Raw genomic sequence first — 22,826 nt, forward strand, 5'->3', positions numbered from 1 at the left:
GGAGACTGTATTCTGTAAAACCATAAGTGCTCATTAATTTTTTTCTGTCTCTGGAACTATATCAGACAGCTCAGTTGAGCTTTTGTGTATGAAAGCATTTCTTCTGTATATTCTATCTTCTTATGAAGTGGGTATTTTAGGAGTCCTGGGGAACCTTTAGATTGTCTTTGAGAAATTGAAAACAGCCCTTAACTGGGCACAAATTTCTGTCAGGAGGTTATATTTCTTTCAGCCATTGGAATTTCCACACAATTTGTGGCATGCCACAGAATGAGGTTTTTTAGAAATTTCTATGCCAAATAGCACTTTACTTTTTGATTCTCTATTTTTCTAAGTCTTAATAATGTACATATATTTTTATATCTCCTAATAATGACCTATTCTGTGAGGGGTGTTTTTGTGAGTCATTGAAAAATAAAATAGGGGCTGGAGCCTTAGTACAGTGGGTAAGGCACTTGCCTTGAATGTTGCTGACCCAGGTCTGATTCCTGGCATCCCACGAATATAGTGGGAGTATACTCTCCTGAGCACCCACTAGAAGAGAGTCCTGAGTGTATAGCATAAGAATAACCCCTGAGTATCGCCAGGTGTGACACAAAAGCATAATATTGTGAACATAAAGCTTATTTGTTTGAATATTTAACATTACAAAAAATAATATATATATATACTAAACAAAGTTAAGATATTACATCACCTATAGAAAAGTCGTTTAAGCTTGTTTCCATACTTTAGTTATTGATGTTTGGTTTACAAACAGACGTTCTATGTATTTTTGAAACAATCATGTTTTAAACTTATGAACTTTAAATAAACCAGCCACTATAATTATAAGAATAATTGTTTCCTATTGACAGAATTTGTTAAGGATGGATTAATATTGCATATCTTTTTATTAAATTGGAAACTATTGCTCGTTGACTTTCGTAGTCCCATCTATTTCAGGATTAAACATGTTGAAAATAATTTATCTTAGTTATGTTTTACAGACTGTAGGACTCACCCAAAAGCAAAGTTGTCATGTTTTCCATTCTGAAACTTGTGTTATATAAATGTAGGCTATTAGAAATGTTGGGAGGTAAAGTTCACTGGAAATCCTTTTTTTTAAATTTTGAGTCCACATGAATGATACTTGTGGGTCCCAGTTTATGCTTACAGGTTCTGAAATTTTCATTTGTAAGTTTTTCTTAGAATTTAATTATTTCCTTTGCTATAAATTCCATTCTTTATTTAAAAGCATGTGCCAGTTATTCTTCTCAATTTTGAAAATTATGCTTATGCTTTTGCTGAATACAGAGACTAAGAAGGAAGGGGGAAATATAGCATAGTATACAAAGTAATTTCAGCAGCGGTAGCCATATCTTCAAATATTTATAGCTGTGATAAGGGACATGTTCAGAGAATAATAATTATTCACTGTGTTCAGATTGCCGAATTTGGATGTCAGGAAAACTAAGGGATCATTAAGGGCAAATGAAAGGAAATGTAACTAGAAGAGTTAGTGGAACTTTTATAGAGAGGGTCCGGGATGCTATTTACAAAATTTGAATAGGGGATGCAGAGACAGTGCAGGAAATAAGGCACTTACCTTGCATGTTGGCGAATCTTGATTTGTTCCCTGACACCATGTATGGTCCTGTGAATACCGCCACAAGTTATCCCTGAGCACAGAGTCAGGAGTACTCCCTAAGCACCACTGGGTGTGGCACAAAAACAGTAACTAAAAAGGAATTTGGGCTATAATAAAAAGGTACAACATTTTTGGTATTGTTACAAATACACTTATAGAAGTTCTTTAACATTTGGGAACCATAAAAAGATTAAACGAACTTGATCTTTGAGACTGAAAGATGATATGATAAACAGGAAAGAGAAGTGGCAAGAGAAAAGGGACAGTGATGGCATCATCAATGTCAAATTTATAACATCCCCAAGCCATCAAGAGATGCCATTTTTCAATATTTAATTTCAAATAAATATACCCATTATTGCTATTGTCCTTTATCTTCTAAAATGTATATAACTATATTTCTACATCTCTCACTTGCTGGGGATGATGGTGGTTTTGAGGATTCTTATACTGGAACATTGCAATTCTTTATATTAGCAATTGTGTCTTATTAATTTTTGTTTCTTCAACACTAGTGGTGTATTCTGTGTGCCTTTCTTAATAAATGTTAAATGATGAGCGAGCACAAGAAGTCCTAACATGTAGAGCATATTATTCACTACTCAGTATACCCTCAAAATTATGATAAAGTTTCTCTTGCTGCAAAATTTGAATTATAAAATAATGGTATTGAAAAACGTCACAAGGTAATAAATGGCCTAATAAAAATTTGTTAAGTAAATGAATAAAATGAATAAATGAATAAAACATTGCAGGTAATCATGTATTTATTAAATGCTTCCTGGGAACAATACAATACAGTATTTGCCTTCTTTTTAATATATTATCCTGTTTGAAAAAATTCTTCTAAATGAATGTCATTACAGTCAGTGCAATACTAGCTAAAGGAAGGGAAGAACGTGCCTTATGGGCTAATCTAGTATGAGTAGGCATGAGCCAATAGTGTAAATATCACTAAAGGTTGGTGTGATTCATAAATGTGGAACAGACAGGAAATTGCTAAAGAAAATGGCATATTTGAAAGGTTAGTGCGATAAACTGTTCTAGATTAGTTAACTTTACCATACTCTTTTTCTAATCCTATTAGAAACTTATTTAATCAATGTGGATCCCTAAGATTTGTGCAGGCTAGCACTGTAGCACTGTCGCACTGTAGCACTGTCCTCCCGTTGTTCATCCATTTGCTTGAGTGGGCCCAGTAACGCATCGCTCCAGCTTGGGCAATAGCACAGTGGTAGGGCATTTGTCTTGCACGTGGCTGACCCAACCGACCTGGGTTCAATTCCTCCGTCCCTCTTGGAGTGCCCGGCAAGCTACCGAGAGTAACTTGCTTGCATGGCAAAGCCTGGCAAGCTCCCCTTGACATATTCGTTATGCCAAACACAGTAACAACAAGTCTCACAATGGAGACATTCTGGGCCTGCTTGAGCAAATCGATGAACAACGGGAGGACAGTGACAGTGATTAGAAGCTTAGTGATGTTGTCCTTACTGCTTTTCAGGGTGATATTGGTGCTATAGGACCAATCGGACCTTCTGGAATTCCTGGGCCAATGGTATGTTTCTATTTGCTTAGTGGATATTTCCCTTTAATTTCACTCAGATTTCACAAAATGTCATTTTCTTTTCAGGGTCTTTCAGGGAGTAAGGGCCTACCTGGAATCAAAGGTGATAAGGTGATTTAAATATTTACATTATCATAGAGATAATTTCTTACCACTGTAATGTTTTCTTTTGAATCAGCCCATCTTATAAAGGAGCTTTTAAGGGGTCTAGTCTACACTATTATATGATTTGCCTACACTAGTCTATGAATTTGACAAAATAGAAAAGTAATCCTCCGTAAATAGTATTTTTTCTTTCTCATAATATTTCCATGTTTGTTTTGCTTAAGAATCATTGTTTGAAATTGTGGTCTCTAGGGTGAACAAGGAATTGCAGGGGAGCCAGGAGAACTAGGGTATCCTGGAGATAAGGTAACTTTTTGCCATTAATTTTGTATAAATGTGAAAGTGACTTTCAAAGGTATAAGTTCTTTAAAAATAAATGAACACTCATTATTTATCAATTTTTCTGGACTTGGGGGTCACAGCTAGAAGTGCTCAAGGAGTACTCCTGTCTCATTTTTCCAGGGTTGCTTGCAGCATGCTCAGAGGATTATTTAGTGTCAGTGATTGAACCTGGCCTTCAGTGGGGCTCAGTCCTAGTGATTCTGTGATTCTTAGAAATATTGATTTGCATATTATTGATAGTATTTAAATTCAATGAATTTTTAAGTCTCAATATATAAAGCATCTGAAATAATATTTTTATTTTTTCAGTTATCAGTTTCATTAAAACTATTATTATTATTATTATTATTATTATTATTATTATTATTATTTGCTTTTTGGATCACACCCGGCAATGCACAGGGGTTATTCCTGGCTTTGCACTTAGAAATTATTCCTGGCAGTGCTGGGGTGACTATATGGGTTGTTGGGAATTGAACCCGGGTTGGTTGTGTGCAAGACAAACGTCCTACCTGCTATTCTGTCGCTCCAACCCCTCATTAAAACAATTATTAGAAAATTGTTCCGTTGTGCTTTCTTAACTACTTACTAATTCTACAGTCCATCTTGGCTTTCACCTTGGGTTTTGTTAGGATGCTACAGGTCATGTCTGAAATATTGTTCTTGATATTTTTAGAATGTATTTTAGTAGTTTGCAAATAGAGGTATGCCTGCCCTTTATGGTATAACTTTTCCATTTCCTCTATTATTGTCTTCCTGTAGGGTGCTGTTGGTTTTCCGGGACTTCCAGGGATGAGAGGAAAGCCAGGACCTTCCGTAGGTTTTCCCTTATGTTTGTTTTTTCTAATCCATGGAGTGGAAATCATGGCATGAGTCATGATACTTGCTTGTGTTAGTACTACATGTAATGCATATAGTCAGCTCAATGTTTCTCCTCTTCAGTTTTAGATTATAGCTACATCTTAAATGTTCAACTCTCATTCCACAGAATATTGGGCCATCCTTCTTTTACTCATCCCTTCATTCCAGGTCAAAGCCAAATGACTTATTTTTCCAAATATCTATTTTTTAGCAAGTCAGTCAGTAGAAAAATTGTCCTTATACTTTATTGTGGTCCCAAAGGTAAGAATTATTCTAATTTCATACCTTTCATTAGTTATATTGATGAGTTAAGAAAAAAGCAAATCATATGCTATAGTTATCATAAAACCCACCAGATTATAAAAAGAAAATCATGGAATAATTAAAAACATTAAATATTAAAATACATTAAAGATTTCTTCAGCGTCAAAATTATAATAATTAACATGGGCAAAAATTATTTTGTGTTTTCAGATTGCCTCTAATCACCCTTGTAGGTGTTACCATATTTGAACCCTATCAAATATGGTACGACAATTCCGGAAGATGGGTATTTAGTGTCTCATGATGTGTGGGTCCGGAAAGCGTCCTGGAGTGTGGCGACGGCTGGGTAGTGGAAGTAGTGTCTCTATCCCTCTCGGAAAGACTGGCAAGCTACCGAGAGTATTCTGCCCACACGGAAGAGCCTGGCAAGCTATCCGCTGTGTATTCGATATGCCAAAACCAGTAACTACAACTGGTCTCATTCACCTGACCCTGAAGGCTTCACCGACATGGCAGAACTGAGAAGGATGAGAAAGGAGAGGCCGACAAAATCTCAAGGCCGACCTAGGCTGCCACAACGAAGGAAGACAAAAATGATCGTCTGTACTTTCAATGCACGTACGCTAGGATCAGATGCATCCATCGAAGACCTGATGGTACAAGCGCGAATGATAAAGTACGACAACACTGGTCTGACCGAGACAAGAAGGCACGAATCTCACCATGCCGTTTTCGACACTGGAGAAGAATTGTTCCTCAGAACATGCGATAAAAGAGGTGTTGGAGGCGTCGGTGTCCTTGTCAACACAAACTTGGCCAAGAGCATTGATTCATTCGAATGCCTAACAACCCGAATCGGACGTTTACATTTCAATAGATGTGGCTCACTGCCTGCAGTTTCTATCTTCGTTGTCTACGCACCAACATCTCATTATGATGAAAGAGAAATCGAGAAGTTCTACATGGAGCTAGAGAAGTTCTATAAAGAAGACCACACCTTCTACAAGATCATTGTGAGTGATTTTAATGCCAAGATAGGACCAAGAAGATCAGCTGAAGAACTTCACATCGGGACCCATGGCCTAGAATGGAACGAACAGGGTGAGAGACTGTCTGAGTTCATCATGTCGACCAAGACCATTCATGGTAACTCACAGTTCCAGAAGGCAGAATCTAAACGATGGACATGGGAGTCTCCCAGTGGACAATTCCACAACGAAATAGACCACATCATATTCAATCGACGGTTTTGCCTGACCAATGTCGCTGTTGTCCCAAAATTTCTAACGGAATCGGACCACCGTCTCCTTCGTGCAAAATTCTACTTCACAGAGCAGGGAGAAAGGGCTGCAAAGTTCAAAAAGAGAACTCCCAGAATGACCACCAACTGGGAACTCTTTGGTACTATTGCGGCAACATGGGAAGATGCCATTGTTGACAACACTGACGAGGAATACAATCGACTGGTTCAGCACCTCCATGAATGTGCGAGGAATGCCAAGAGAGAGATAGCCACAAAAAATCGCCTATCTTCGAAAACTCTTGAGCTAATTCGCCAGCGTGGTTTGGCGCATGCCTCAGGCAACCGCAAGCTAACTTCCGAGCTCGCAAAGCAGTGCAGAGATGCGATCAAGGAAGACCTCAAAGAGAGAAGAGCAGAAGTACTGGTAGATGCGGCAGAAGCTGGGAAAAGTATTCGTAACGCCCACCTGTCCTTCGCCAACTATAAGACCAAGATGACTGCCCTCCAACGTCCTGATGGATCCATCACATCCTCCAGAATGGCAATGAAGAAGATTGTCCATGACTTCTACTCAAATCTCTTCGATAGCCATGTCCACTTGCCGACATACCAAATTCCACAGGATGGGTATGTCGTTCCCAATGTTCTCCCTTCTGAAATCCGACACGCCATTTCGTCGGTAAAGAAACAAACAGCACCCGGCCCAGACAAGGTCAGACCTGAACACCTGAAGAACCTGCCGTCAGTACTCATCAATACACTGGCTCGGCTCTTCACTCACTACCTGTCTGAATGCAAGGTTCCGTCGCAATGGAAAACCAGCAGGACCATACTACTGTTCAAGAAGGGAGACATCCATGACATTGGCAACTATCGCCTGATCTGCCTATTGTCTGTCATCTACAAGTTGTTCACTCAAGTCATCCTAAATAGGATTGGCAGAACACTAGATGAAGGACAACCATGCGAGCAAGCAGGGTTCCGCAAAGGATTCAGCACCATCGACCATATCCACACAATAACCAAGCTCATTGAGGTTTCTCAGGAGTTCAAGATGCCGCTCTATTTAACGTTCATTGATTTAAAGAAGGCCTTTGGTTCTGTTGAGACGGAAGCAGTCATTGAAGCCCTAGCCAATCAGGGCATTCAAGCCCAATACATCAGGATCCTCCGTGAACTGTATTGCGGATTCACTACCAGAATCTCACCATTCTACAAAGAAGTGATCGTTGATGTCAAGAGAGGGGTGCGGCAGGGTGATACCATTACACCGAAACTCTTCAGTGCCACCCTCGAGAACATCATGCAACGACTGGAATGGGAAGGAATGGGAGTGAAGATAGATGGTCGGCAACTACACCACCTCCGCTTTGCTGATGACATTGTTTTAATAACACCAAACATCAGCCAAGCGGCACAAATGCTGGCCGACTTCAACCGTGAGTGTGGAAAGGTAGGACTACAGCTGAGTCTTACGAAGACAATGTTTATGAGAAACAGCCTTGTTCCTGACGCCCCATTCATTCTCAATGGAACGACCATCTCCGAATGCAACAGCTATGTGTACCTAGGTCGAGAGGTCAACATGACAAATGACCTGGCACCCGAGCTGCGCAGGAGGAAGAGAGCGGCTTGGAATGCCTTCAAGAATGTCGAAGAAATAGCTAAGAGGACGAAGAACCTCCGGCTCCGGGCACATCTCTTTGATTCCACTGTTCTTCCTGCATTAACATATGCCTCAGAGACCTGGGCCCTAAGCAAACAAGATGAGAACGCTATTCAGGTCTCCCAAAGAAGAATAGAAAGAGCTATACTTGGAATATCACGTTTCACTCAAATGAGAGAAAGAATCCGGAGTTCTGACATCCGTCGACGAACAAGGATCATGGATGCTGTCTCATTTGCCAAGGTGTCAAAAATCAGATGGGCTGGTCACGTAATGAGATTTAAAGACAACTGTTGGACTAGAGCTGTTACTGACTGGATTCCAAGGGATATCAAAAGACCGCGTGGCCGCCCACCTACCAGATGGTCAGACTTCTTCGTCAAGATCATGAACGATCGGTTTGAGGCCCTTCATGTTCCTGGAGTGAACAGATGCCATTGGGCTACACTAGCACGCAACAGGGACAAATGGAGACGTTACTGGCGCCCGCTCGAGCAAATCGACGACTAATGGGAATTAAGTGATTAAGTGAAGTGATTCAGATTGCCAGATGCTAGTCTAAAATCTGTACCTCTCACTTAATCTTCATAACAGTCTCACATAAAATTAGTACTGTAATTATTCCTGTTTTAGATTAAGGATGCTGAAGTGCTGATCATTAAATAATTTATCTAAGATACCATAATTAGTTGCCGATCACCTGAGAAAAACCTATGTTATTATATATGTCAGACATCATGCACTTAGCCATTATACTAGCATTTTAAAGAATTTAGTAGTTTAAGGTTGCTTAGGACTTTAATATTGTATTGCTACTATATGAAGGTGAAGTTGATTATAGACAGAGATATTGGATGGAATATTACAATTTGTTAATGTGGCAAAATGTGCATTGACTAAAATTGTTGGATTCTTGTGCAGTTTATGAAATATTGTAATGTGTTAATGTAGCAAAATATGCATTGAATAACAGTGTTGGTTTCTTGTGTCCTTCATTACATTTCCATTCATTTCATCCTCCCATCTCGGGACTGTTTGTTTCTTCTAAAGAAAAAGCATTATTAAATTTTAAATTATTATATACATATTCCTTAAGACTTCTAGCATTGGGAGTATTTAGTGTAGACTCTAAAAAAATATTTATTAAAATATTTTCAGTATCTATTTGTTTAAAGCCATATTGATGGTGAATTTTCTTTTCACTGTATTTTCACTATGGTCTCAGGGTAAACCTAGTGAGCTCTATACCCTGACTTGTCTCTTAAGATTGATTCAAAGTTCAAAGTACATAAATAAGTGGGCATGGTAATATACTATAAAGAAAATTTAAAAAAAAGTTTTCAGACTTGAAAAACTTTTGTTTTCCAGGCTTGATATAATCCATATAACACTGTCACTGTCACTGTCCTCCCGTTGTTCATCGATTTGCTCAAGTGGGCACCAGTAACGTCTCACAACAAATTGTGGGACTTGTTATTACTGTTTTTGGCATATCAAATATGTCAGGGGAGCTTGACAGGCTTTGCCGTGCGGGCGAGATGCTCTCGGTAGCTTGCAGGGCTTTCCTAGAGGGGCGGAAGAATCGAACCCGGGTCGGCTGTACAAGGCAAATGCCCTACCCGCTGTGCTATCACTCCAGCCATATAACAGGACTACTAAAATTAGCAATGGTTGGACAAATTAGACCCTAACTTTTTTATTTTAATTTTTCATAATGTGCAATTCCTAACTTTAGATAACAATGAAAGGGAATAGTATAAAACATTTTCTAAGACCAAAAATAATAAATTCTATTATCTTATGCTTCACTCTTACTTGGATTCTAGTCCCAAGTCTAACCTTGACTTTCTATGATCTTGTATGATTTAACCACTATGGTATCCAGTTTCTCATGTTTAAAATGAGAGGTAGATTATATCATGGTTAAGGTTCCTTGAAGCTCTGCAACTCTGATATTTTACTCTACTAATAATTATTCTTACTTATTAATAATTATTCTTACTAATATTTCTTTAGTCTTAGTTGAAGAAAAAGTAGTAACCCAACTATATTTTAACATGTTATATAAAAATTCTTCAGTTTTATTTCCTGGAAGAAATCACCAGAAAGTCTTGTTCAGTTCTTTTCAGACCTTGATGTAAAGAAAGGGAGATGTAAGGAAAGGGAGAGTCATGCTTTTACTTGCTCATTTTATACTGATCTTTACGATTCTACCAAAAAAAATTGTGACGTCCACTGTTAATTATTTTGGTAGGAGACAGTTTATATCTGTTGTTTCTTATATGAAATATATGCTTAGGGTAAGAGCTAGGATAAAAACTTGTGAATTAACATTTGTGAGATGTCTTTTCTTTGGTTTCTCACTTTAATCACTTATGCCTTATTAATAGGAGGAAAACTGTAGAAGTAGACCAGAATCCCCTTTCTTCCTATGAATGTAGATGCCTGTTTAATGAAAAAATTTTAATGCAGATTCGGTTATCAATTTAAGAAGCGAACTTCCAGGACCAAAGAAATAATATAGAGTTTAAGATCTTTGCCTGGGAAGGAACTGGTCTGGGTGTCCCAAAATCACTTATAGGGACTCATAAGACCCTCACAGTCAGTTGTGGGTTCAGTTAGTGCCTACCTGAAACATCTGTTTGCTATCATGCAAAGAAAATCAGTCTTAAGAATGTGTTTCTCATCTTATACCACCTGCATTTAGTTTTCTGTTATGTAAGAGATTTAGTTTACCAATAGTGTTCTCAAGTGGAAGTTGCAACATGAAGGAGTATTTTAAATATAAAATAAACATGTCCAGGATCAGGAGATGGTACAGGAGTTAGAATGCATGTCTTGTATATGCCCACTCTGGTTTGATCCTTGGAACCTCACGGGCCTTCCAGCTTTACTGGATATAACCCCAGTAGTCCCCAAGCATTGCCTGGATGGCCTGATGATCCCCAGAACCAGCACTGTAGGTATAGCTAGAGAAACATTGCATCTTTGGTTGCTATTTTGAACCACTGGTGCAGATGATCAATAATCCAGATACCCTGATCAGGAAGTTGTTCCATTCTGAAATAGGAAGTTTTAGCTTCAGTATATAAAAATAGGGAAAAAAGAACCCTGTCATTATAAAACAGTTGAGAAATATTTTTCCCCGTGACAGAGAATACAGAAAATCTTTGTGACAGAGAATGTAGAAAATCCATTCTATTTTAAAACTAGGTGTGTGTTATTTGTAATGGCTTACTCAATCCTTAATTCTGGAAGTTTGGAAAAACTCTGTTTTATTTTTTAAAACATAGGTATGTATATATGCAAATTTATAAAACCTGAAAATTTTTTCAAGTGAGGAATGAATAAAATTTATCTATTTATGTTTTTAAATACCTGCTGAAGGGGCACGCACACTGGCTCTGAGGAGTCACTCTCAGAGGTGCTTGTAGGGTCCATGTGGTGTTGGGGATCGAATCCAGGTATACTGCATACAAACATGTCCCCCAGTCCATGGAGCTATTTCTCCAGTCCTCCATACATGATTTTGATCAGTTTTCGGGGGAAGTGGGTGAAATCCTAGGTTATGCTGTTTTTTTTTTCTTCTCTTAGAGCTTGTACTTTGGGGTCTTGTTTGAATTTTGCCACTAGAGGGCCCCAGTGAGAACCTTATGTCTGAGAGGTGCTTATTATCTAAAAAAATTTAAGATTCCCCTAGACACTCGTTATGATGAATCATGGTTTTTGTTTTTCATTATTTTGGAGCGGGGAACTTAAATGAACTTTTGAATAATATTATATTACTTCTATTTATATTTTGTTGTAGTACTTTCAGTTGTGTCCAGTTTTATGACCAGATACTCTGGCACTGTAAGAGAATGGATTTAGGGCATATGGGAAACGAATTATAAGAATATGGATACACTTATGTTCTGTCTTGAAATTTTATAACCATTAGGTCTATTTAAATAAAATTTGAAACTCAAATAGAAATTTAATATAAAAAAATGGACTTAATTACTTTTCTCATGGAAACCAGGATGTCAGGATAGTTCTCTGCCCTTTGAAGTGTCAGGCTTCCTGCCCACTTCTTTCTCATCTAACATGCATGTCACCCTAATTTCGAGTTGCCATCTGAATGTCTTTATTATTCAGAAATAATAAAACTAAATCCTCAATATTTTAAATAAATATATTTTTTAAAAACCCTAGGAATTCTAAGTATCCGTCAGGAGGGTAAATAGGATGTGAAGGGAAGGATTAAATTAAATGTTAGGTTATTCCTGTTCTATTGATGAGGTTTAAATATCTTAGAAATAAGTATTTAAACACAGATAATCTTTTGTGTATGTGTGTATGGGACCATATGGGATGCTGCGAAATGAACCCTGGTTGGCCATGTGCAAGATAAATGCCCTACTGACTGTGCTATCACTCCAGCCTCAAACCTAGATAGTTCTTAACTAGAAAATAGACCTCTCGAAGTATCAAAGGAGAGAGTAGATTTTTAGAGGCAGTCCTGGGACTCTATTTATGAAAATAGTTCTTATCTGAAGTTCCTTTTTGAACTATTTTTATGGTCTTTTTCTCTAGGAAACATCCACACAAGCTACTTTACATTTGATTGAGCATTTAGCTCATCTGTGTTTCTCTGATATTTATAAGTAAATATTGATTATATAGTTGCACATTTTATTTAAGTAAATAATAATCATGTACTTGCACGTTTTATTCAAAGAAGTATTCCATAGTGGTCACTGTCACTGTCACTGTCCTCCCATTGATCATCAATTTGCTCGAGCGGACCCAGTAACATTGTGAGATTTGTTGTTATTGTGTTTGCATATTGAGTACGGCATGGGGAACTTGCCAGGCTTTGCTGTGCGGGCGAGATACTCTTGGTAGCTTGCCGGGCTCTCAAGAGGGGTGGAGGAATCGAACTCGGGTCGGCCCAGTTGGCCATGTGCAAGGCAAATGCCCTACCCACTGTGCTATCGCTCCAGTCCACAAAATAAGTCTTTTAAAAACATGATTATAACTCTGTGAGTTGTTTGCTGATAAGTCAACATACCTTTGTATTTACCTACCATGTATGTTTCCTTCTAAAACTTAAATTTATTGATGCAATGTTAATATTTTGAATCTACCCCCATTTTAGGGTCAGGTGGGTGATCCAGGACCTCATGGACCATCTGGGCCTCCAGGACCAGAGGTAAAATTGAGTACAATTATTAAGTTTGAAACAAAAAAATAATTTTAATTGATAAAACATGTTTGTATGTAGTTTAAGAAGGATTTAATTTAAAACCTTAGTAAATGCTTCATATTAAATTTTATTCTGTTATGTCAAGGGGTATGTAATAGAAATTCAAGATATTGTCTCATTCACTGTCACTGTCCTCCCATTGTTCATTGATTTGCTCGAGCGGGTCCAGTAACGTCTCCATTGTGACAATTGTTACTGTGTTTGGCATATTGAATACGTCACAGGTAGCTTGCCAGGCTTTGCCATGTGGGCGAGATACTCTCAGTGGCTTGCCAAGGTCTCCGAGAGGGACGGAGGAATTGGACTCGGTTCGGTCATGTTGGCCGCTTGCAAGGCAAACGCCCTACCTGCTGTGCTATCGCTCCAGCCCATTGTCTCATTTTAGAACTGATTTGATCATAATTGTTTTACTTTATTTTTTGTAAAAAAAAACTATTAAAAACACATACTTGGGGCTCAAAGTTAAATTTCACGGCATAGACTAGCCTGAATTTTTAATGTGAGTATTTATAAATTTTCTCTATGTTTATATGATTTAGATCTCACACCAGAGCAAATAGACAATTTCCACTTGTCGCTTGTCATCCCGTTGTTCATCAGTTTGCTTGAGCGGGTGCCATTTGTCTTTGTCACGTGATAGTGTAGCCCAGTGGTCTATTGGCGGCTCTTTCAGGGCAGGAGAATGATGAATGAGAACCATTATTGTTACTGTTTTTGGCATATCGAATACGCCATGGGGAGCTTGCCAGGCTCTGCCGTGCGAGCGGGATACTCTTGGTAGCTTGCCGGGATCTCCGAGATGGCCAGGAAATAGATCTTATTCTAGAGGAAATACAATTAAATACACATACCAAATTTGCATATTCTTGACAATTTTGACATGGCCATAATGTGTTATGCTTTTTATCCTGCAAGACTTCATAGAACATAAGCTTATGATATTGAGATTTTGAGGGATATTTTTCATTCATTTTTTCATTTCATCATCCTGTTATTCGTAGATTGCCTCGAGCAGGCCCCAGAAACGTCTCTTTCATCCTAGCCCTGAGATTATATTCAAGGCTCTTTAGGAGAAGAGACCCATCATTGTTACTGGTATTTGGCATATTTGGTGCGCCACGGGGAGTTTGCCAGACTCTGCCCTGTGGGCAGGCTATATTCGATAGCCTGCAAGTTTGTCCAAAGTAGTAATGAGATAATAAAATATCATAAAAAGATGTTTTGATAAGATGTCGCGCGGCCGCGAATGCGGCCGCGCGGTTCCGGGATCTGGATTTTATAGTCTCTGAGTCTTGGCCGCTGATGGGATTACACGGCACCAGGGGGCCAGGTGGTGGGTGTGACCCCCGCCTACTGGAATTTGGAGGATCTGGGTGGAAGATGCTCGACTCCAATTCGAGTAGGCTTGGAGGACTCGGCCCCGGAACCCGCATGGCTTTGTCCCTCTGCCAGTACCTTCCTGTGTGCGGAGAGTGGTCTCAGCATGGTGGTGGCTGGTCCTGGAGGTCTTCGGCTGCCAGAGCCCCGGTCGGGGCGGGGAGGAAAGCTCAACCCGCTCCCCTCCAAGGGACCCCAGCGAGGAACAGCCAGGCGCAGGGGCTCCGCACACATGAAGGTACTGGCAGAGGGACAAAGCCACGCGGGTTCCGGGGCCGAGTCCTCCAAGCCTACTCGAATTGGAGTCGAGCATCTTCCACCCAGATCCTCCAAATTCCAGTAGGCGGGGGTCACACCCACCACCTGGCCCCCTGGCGCCGTGTAATCCCATCAGCGGCCAAGACTCAGAGACTATAAAATCCAGATCCCGGACAAGACCAGTGCAGTGAGTCTCCTGCCCCTGCGCCTGGCTGTTCCTCGCTGGGGTCCCTTGGAGGGGAGCGGGTTGAGCTTTCCTCCCCGCCCCGACCGGGGCTCTGGCAGCCGAAGACCTCCAGGACCAGCCACCACCATGCTGAGACCACTCTCCGCACACAGGAAGGTACTGGCAGAGGGACAAAGCCACGCGGGTTCCGGGGCCGAGTCCTCCAAGCCTACTCGAATTGGAGTCGAGCATCTTCCACCCAGATCCTCCAAATTCCAGTAGGCGGGGGTCACACCCACCACCTGGCCCCCTGGCGCCGTGTAATCCCATCAGCGGCCAAGACTCAGAGACTATAAAATCCAGATCCCGGACGAGACCAGTGCAGTGAGTCTCCTGCCCCTGCGCCTGGCTGTTCCTCGCTGGGGTCCCTTGGAGGGGAGCGGGTTGAGCTTTCCTCCCCGCCCCGACCGGGGCTCTGGCAGCCGAAGACCTCCAGGACCAGCCACCACCATGCTGAGACCACTCTCCGCACACAGGAAGGTACTGGCAGAGGGACAAAGCCACGCGGGTTCCGGGGCCGAGTCCTCCAAGCCTACTCGAATTGGAGTCGAGCATCTTCCACCCAGATCCTCCAAATTCCAGTAGGCGGGGGTCACACCCACCACCTGGCCCCCTGGTGCCGTGTAATCCCATCAGCGGCCAAGACTCAGAGACTATAAAATCCAGATCCCAGGGTTATTTTTAAAATCACTTTATTAGTCAAAAATACACCAGAAGGGAAAAGGGCAGCTCAGATAGAGAAGGGAACACCAAATAAAGGGTGTTTGGAGGATCCTCCCAGGAGGGGAGATGCATGTCGAAAGTAGACTATGGACTGAACATGTTTGCCACTCAATGCCTCTTTTGCAGACTACAACACCCAAAAGGAGAGAGAGAACACAAGGGATTGCCCTGCCACAGAGGCAGGGGGGATGGGGAGATTGGGGTGGGAGGGATATTATCCATGGTGGTGGAAAATGGGCACTGGTGGAGAGATGGGTATCTGATCATTGTATAATAGAAACCCAAGCACAAAAAATTATAAATCTACAACTGTACCTCATGGTGTTTCACTAATAAAAAAAACTACAATTTATGACAAAAAAAATACACTGGAAGGAGATAAAACTTTTAAAGCACACTCTAGTTAAAAAAAATATAAGCCTATATGTTTAAATGTGTATGCATGTCTAGCCCAGAGTCATAGATGGAGCAGTCAAGCTGGGAAAGTGAATTTGGCTTCAGTCATAAAGTCCGCAGAATTAGAACAGTAGGCCAAATTTCTAGGAATTGTCCTACTGAGCTTTTCCCATTCTGTAAGCCAAAGATCAACTTCTTTCTCTGCAGCTGTCTTTCAGGATTGGGGCCAATAATTTTAATAATCAGTTCCTTATTTATTGCCTAATTTTAAAACATTTTGGATACTGATAGCTTAGAAACCATCACATCTAGTTGTTTTAACAAGAGAGTGGTAGGAAATACAGTAAGATACTGTTATCTTAATTCTGGAATAAATGACAAAATTCAAATGGATTGAATATGAAAACTGAATGTCAAAACCTTTCTGGCATAAATTTCTTTTACCCATTATTTTTCATACTGAGAATCCAGAGGTTAATTTATCTTTTTATCTATAAAAGTTTTTATTATGAACATCAATTATTTTATTGTAAGTTTAATTTAAAATGTACGTGTGCTAAGATTTTGTAACCTTCATACATATCAACATAGCTTTGGATCTTTTAGAGAAAAGAATGCATAGGCTATATTTTTACATTTTATTTAGTCTTCCTTTAATTCATCTTTTTTCTTTGTTGACTTTGACATTTTATGATTTGTCATGATATTCAAAGCATTGTCTTTTTTTTATTTGCTTTTTGGGTCACACCTGGCAATGCTCAGGGGTTACCCCTGGCTTATGCACTCAGGAATTACTCCTGGTGGTACTTGGGGGACCATATGGGATGCTGGGAATTGAACCTGGGTCGGCCATGTTGGCTGCATGCAAGGCAAACGCCCTACCCGCTGTGCTATCGCTCCGGCCCTTCAAAGCGTTGCCTTGTTTTTTTTATTTCTATACCACAAAAAACAAGGCTCAGTGTTCATCCTTTCTCTTCTCTGTGTTCTTTTTCTCATGGAACTAAAGATGTAACCTACACTCTATTTGGACTCAGTCCTAGTTACATTATTTTTTATCTTATAGTGATCTGCTATTTTGTTCCATTTGAATTATTTACTTTATTGATAATTCCAGTGGAAACCAGGATATAATAGGAAGTTCCAGACACAGTGCTACTTTATTCCCCCTTTCAAGCAACCTGCCTCTGTTAGAGTCTAATAACAACAAGCTATTTTTCTCTAGGACCGTATGTTTTGCGGGAGTAAAAACGATTCACAATTTACTTTCATATTCTGAAGTCAAAGTATGGCATGGTCTTCCTGAAGAATCTTGGGCCACTACAGGATTCTGTCCCTGGAGCTTACCATTAAGTTCATAATTGCATATTCCTTTTTGACACCTTCAATACTATAAGGTCTTCTGTATTAAATGTCTGAGTACAAGATCCTCTGTGTTTAAGTGACTGAGTGCCAGGCTTAACTGTACTAAACCCTAGACTTTGGATATTACCTTTCTTGTTCCAGGCTTCAAACAATGATGCCAGATTTCAGTGTATTTCTAGGTGTGGAATGTTTTTCTTCCAAGATCTAAAGAAGCCCACTGCTCCTTCTTCTTTATGATAGAGTTTATTAGACTCTAGGTTTTCCATTGCCTTTGGGCAGATATTCCTTACACTCTGGAGTGCAGTCTTACCAGTCTCCTCTGGCTCATCCTGTTTACTGTCACTCTCACTGTCACTGTCCTCCCATCATTCATCGATTTGCTCGAGTGGGCCCAGTAAAGTCTCTATTGTGACACTTGTTACTGTGTTTGGCATATCGAATATGTCACAAGTAGCTTGCCAGGCTTTGCCGTGGGGTTGAGATACTTTTGGTAGCTTGCCGGGCTCTCTGGGAGGGTTGGAGGAATTGTACCTGGGTCGGCCAGGTAGGCCACATACAAGGCAAACACCCTACCTGCTGTGCTATCGCTCCAACCCCTCATGTTCAATGAACACAATACTGAGTATGAAAGATGAGGTCAATACTCTCTTGCATGCCTTAAGGTCTAGAATGTCCATAACTATATTATTGTTATAAAGTATATTTTAGGTTTTTGGATGCTTTGGGTATTCCTGGCTCTGCGTTCAAAGATCACTTGTGGCAGTACTGAGGGTACCATTTGAAATCCTGGGGCCCAAACCCAGGTCGACCATGTGAAAGACAAGTGCCCAACCCACTGTTCTGTCTCTTCAACCCCAAAGTGTGAGTGGAAGAACATTGTACATCTGAAATTGACATTGTCGTCCAATCCATATGAATGGAAACTGGTTTATATTTTCATTTCTAATTACATGGGAAAAGAGTAGACTGCAAAATTAGGGCCTGGATAGTACAGCAGGGAGAGCATTTGCCTTCCATGTTGCTGACCCAGGTTCAATCCCTGGAAACCCATGTGGTCTCCAAGCACCACCAAGATTATTTCCTGAGTAAAGAACCAGGAGTAACCCCTGAGCACTGCCAAGTGCAACCCAAAAAGCAAAAAAGGAATATACTGCAAAATTGTAAAATTAGATACAGCACATCATGTATGGTGGGCCTTAATAATCTACTTTTAGAGGTTGGAGAAATGGTATAGTGGGCAGAGCATTTGCTTTGCATGCAGATGATGCGGTTTCAATCCCAGAACTCCTATGATCCCCCAAACCCTAACAGGAGGGATCCTTGAGTATGAGCCAAGAGGAAGCCCTGAGGACAGGAGGGTGTGCCCCCCCCCAAACAAAAACCCTACTTTTAAAAAAATGCCTCTATATTCACCTCAGTAGCTGCTATTGGGTCTGTAAAGTAATTCTCCAACAACTAGCTGATTTCTGTAAAGATTATGATGTGAGTTAAACAGTTCTCTGGTAGAAATCAGTTCCTGTACATAGTTTAAATCTTTAATGACTTTACTAATCTGTGACATTTTCTTCATACCCACTAGATTTGCTGAACTTGTAGATGTGAATGAATAGCTAACACTCACGACTTAAAAGTACACCTATCTTTAGGAGTATACTTGCCTTTTAGGCTCCTTCTTTGATAATTGAATTATGGCTCTAAATTTTCAGTGGATTTTTTTTCTGCTTGTTATATGTTAATCATCAGAAATCAGTGTAGTGGTGGAACAAATTTGATTAGGTTCTTATTTCAAAGAGCATGTATTCAAATACTCTGTATTCAGTTCAGATTACATCCTTCATCCAGACATCAAGATTTATTAAATTTGATGCAATTTTCTAAATTGTATAGTCAAAGAATTGAATTATTAATGGCATTGAAAATGGATAATATTGAAATTAATATTAACTCATTACTGCTTGGGGTAAAATATATTTATCAAATGTTTCTCTAAGCATATTTTGATTGGAATGGTGAATACAGAAAGAAATAGAGAAATTGGTTGTTTGAGATAAGAACTCCTCTCCATGAGGGAAAGAAAATAGAAAAGGTAGTCCTGGAACCTGAAGAAAGAAATTCTTTGACTGTTTTGTCTTCTCTGGAATGCATTGTTATCGCAAATATTATTTATAAAATAGCATATTAACAAACAACATAAATTGTGGGTGACTGGGAAATTGTGAAACTTGTAATCATACCCTACATGTGGTCATGTACGCTGCCTTCAAGGTCAGACAAGTCTGACCAGCATTACTTAATAGTGCCTTCTAGTTCAGAAGCTAAGATTTTCATAAGGGTTGGAAAGCAAAGCTTTCTGATTTTTTGTTGTAAACTGCAAGTTATTTTTCTTTGGCATTGAAGAGAATTGCTCATCATTTAAGGCCATCTGCACAAATGTTGCTTTAAACCACTTCAAAGTTTTTTTTTTCATGGCTTCTTAATGTTTTACTTATTCTAGGCAAATTATTAAATTTATTTAACAAAGAAGTAAACATATCATGCAGTTAGCTCTTCACATAAATGTAAATATTACAGATGTTCCATGATGTGCTTTAAAACACATGATTTAAAAGTTTTCCCATATTGGCCCTTTGTCTGCTTTTAATAAAAGCATATGGAAAATATTGCACAGGAATCTTTTCTATTTCTTTAAGCATAGTACTATCATTTTTGAGCACTAACCCCAGGCTTCCTTCCAGTTTTTTGGCAGCAAAGCCCTGTCAAATGTGGTAGCAGGATAGTTAGAATGTTTGTTGATTCAGCTGTTAACCCCTCTGGGCTAGAGAGAGTGCCAAATAGTTGAATTTTGAATAATGCACTTGGCAAATGGATTCAGTTGTTTACTAGAAAAATGAGCTGAGACCACTAATAACATATCAAAAATGGCCACGAGTGAACACTTTTTCTACTAGGGTGGTCTTTATTAGAGACGAGAACTCATGTTCATTTAGAGAATCTGCTCCTACCAAGCAAAACTATTCTTCTTCATCGATTATACCAGCCTTATTATAAATGGTGGTCAGTTGCATTTGTTAATTAGAACTTAGATTTTAGCAAGGCCAATTTCCTTTACTTAATTATTACTTTGCATTTTTTCCATTTAGGTTTAGTTTAATAGTAGATGTTTTTGTTGTTTAATATTTGCTGAAAGAAAGCATCATTAAATCTGTCAAGAAGAAAAATTTATTTCTTCAGTGTCTACTGTGAATAAATTCTGTGCTTATCAAATTCTGTAGAATATATAAAATGTCATTATAATTTAGAAACATTTATAGTTTACTTGTATAAAGCTGATCTGTAAGGTGAGTACATTGGTCATAGGTGTGGTATTAAAATTATGCACACAGGAAACTACCATTAACAATATTGTAAATCACAGTATCTCAATCTAGAAATGTTTTTAAAAAATAAAAATGAATTGGAAAGATAGGTAAAGCAAGATGGATAACACAATAATGGAAGACGTTTACAATTAAATAGGTAATCTTTATGGTTCAAGTGTTTGAAGAGAGGTTAATAAGATTTTGCAGGGTTCATTAAAAAACAGACTTTAAATTATGTTCATAAATTAATGGCAGGAAAGGCAGAGGTTATTCTAAATAGTGTAAAGCATGTGAGTATGTTCCTGTCAAGGTAATTTGCTTGGTGGATTGGAGAATAATGAGTCAAATTTGATAGTTGGCATATATTTCTTACATCTGTACATATTTAGTTTTAAAATGTTAGAACCAAATTATGTAACTATGTTAGAGGCATAGTACTCAGTCATTCTGTAATTTGTTAATTTTTGACATGGTAATTTCATTTTGATAAAATTGAAATAGTGAACATATCCATCAGACTTCTAGATTTCTTTCATGCACTTTGGAATCTTTTATCTCCTTCCCTCCTAAGTCTACTGTTAATCTATTTTTTGTCACCATATGTTGTATCTGAGTATCAAACAATTGTCTCAAAACAGATTTTCTTTGCTGAATTTTTTGGATACTACACATATGGAATTCAGCTGTGCTATCTTTACTGCTTACATACATAGAATTGTAAAGTAAATACTTGAAGAATAATTATCATTTATAACATTTTTAACTATTATAATGAAAAATTCATGTTATGATGGGTTTTTAGATATAAAAGACAAAGAAAGCTTGATACCGAGATGGATCCTAATTTTTGTATTTCTTTTTCTAGAATCTGATATTTTCTGCTTGTGGTTTTCTCAGGAAACAGACATTTCTTTAATTTGTAGTTGCACAATGTCCTGAGCTAAATTTTAGTTTCTATACTTTACTGGAAAAGTGATTTTAGTACTTTTGCCACTTTTTTTTGGCATTAACTTTTAGATGAATTCTTCTCACACAGAAAAGAACATTTTAATCTTTTTAAAATTACTTTTCTTCTTGGAATCATAATATTATTGACATGGCATGTGCTTCCACAAATGCTAGAGAACAAAATCCATGATTCATGGTTCCATGTCTTTTGGTGAGGAGGGGGTGCTGGAAGGGGGTTGGCCACACCCAGCAATGCTCTGGGGTTACTCCTGGCTCTGCACTCAGGAATTTGTCCTGGCAGTGCTGCTAAGGGGACCATAATGAGATGCCAGGGATCGAACCCTGGTCAGCTGCAAGCAAGGCAAGCACCCTACCTGCTGTACTATAGCTCCAGCTCCCAGGGCTCTATGTCTTAAAAGCAAATTCTCTTTATGGAATCTTTTTCTTTCCTAATATATTCTTTCTTGTTGCATATGTAATATTTCAGTCTTTTGGATCGATCTGTAGAAACCATATTTGAATTTGGGAGGAGGAGATTGTTTTTCAGACAAAGTTATTTATTTCAATTATTTCAATTATATTGAAAATATAATTATTTAAATATAATTTTAATTGATCATTATTTCATGACATTGGATGTTTATTGAATGTACTGTATGTCCAACACCAGACTAGACCACATTAATTTGCCCTCTAGGAATTTATAATTTTCACATTAGTCTAACTTGTTATTTTTTAATGTAATAATTCTTCAATAGACCTATTCTAAAAGATATATATATCTATCTCTACTTATATTTGTAAACTACTAAGAAGATAAAATTAAGCCAATGCATAGGATTCTTACAATTTAATGGATAACACTTACTAAAATAAATAAAATTTGAAAATTTTCATGAGTTAAGTAGCTCAAATACCAATCTTAGCTATAATAGGTAAAGGTAAAGGTAAAGGCCCTCCTGTTGATCGTCGATTTGCTCGAGCAGGCCCAGTAACGTCTCCATCGGAGACTTTGTTGTTGCTGTGTTTGGCATATCGAATACTCTCGGTAGCTTGCCGGGCTCTCCGAGAGGGGTGGAGGAATAGAACTCGGGGTGGCCATGTTGGCCGCTTGTAAGGCGAACGCCCTACCCGCTGTGCTATCGCTCCACCTTAGCTATAATAGGATATTTAAAATCACCTTATGAAATATCAGAAAATTTTAAATTTTCCAAAATAAGTATTTTATATTCAGCCTACTATATCATGCTTTTC

At 38.8% G+C, this 22,826-nt stretch overlaps 1 protein-coding gene across 1 annotated transcript in view; it reads left to right on the forward strand.

The window, feature by feature from the left end:
• The window catches only part of COL24A1 (collagen type XXIV alpha 1 chain), a 324,882-nt gene that overhangs the window by 119,167 nt on the left and 182,889 nt on the right, over nt 1-22,826 (forward strand). Inside the window, exons 16-20 of the mRNA XM_056123526.1 lie at nt 3,132-3,185; nt 3,261-3,305; nt 3,552-3,605; nt 4,404-4,457; nt 12,816-12,869. Coding sequence (XP_055979501.1) covers nt 3,132-3,185; nt 3,261-3,305; nt 3,552-3,605; nt 4,404-4,457; nt 12,816-12,869 — 261 coding nt within the window. The remainder of the gene's footprint in view (nt 1-3,131; nt 3,186-3,260; nt 3,306-3,551; nt 3,606-4,403; nt 4,458-12,815; nt 12,870-22,826) is intronic.

This window comes from Sorex fumeus, unplaced genomic scaffold (assembly GCF_029834395.1).
Source record: "Sorex fumeus unplaced genomic scaffold, SorFum_2.1 ptg000047l, whole genome shotgun sequence".
Classification (NCBI taxonomy): Eukaryota; Metazoa; Chordata; class Mammalia; order Eulipotyphla; family Soricidae; genus Sorex; species Sorex fumeus.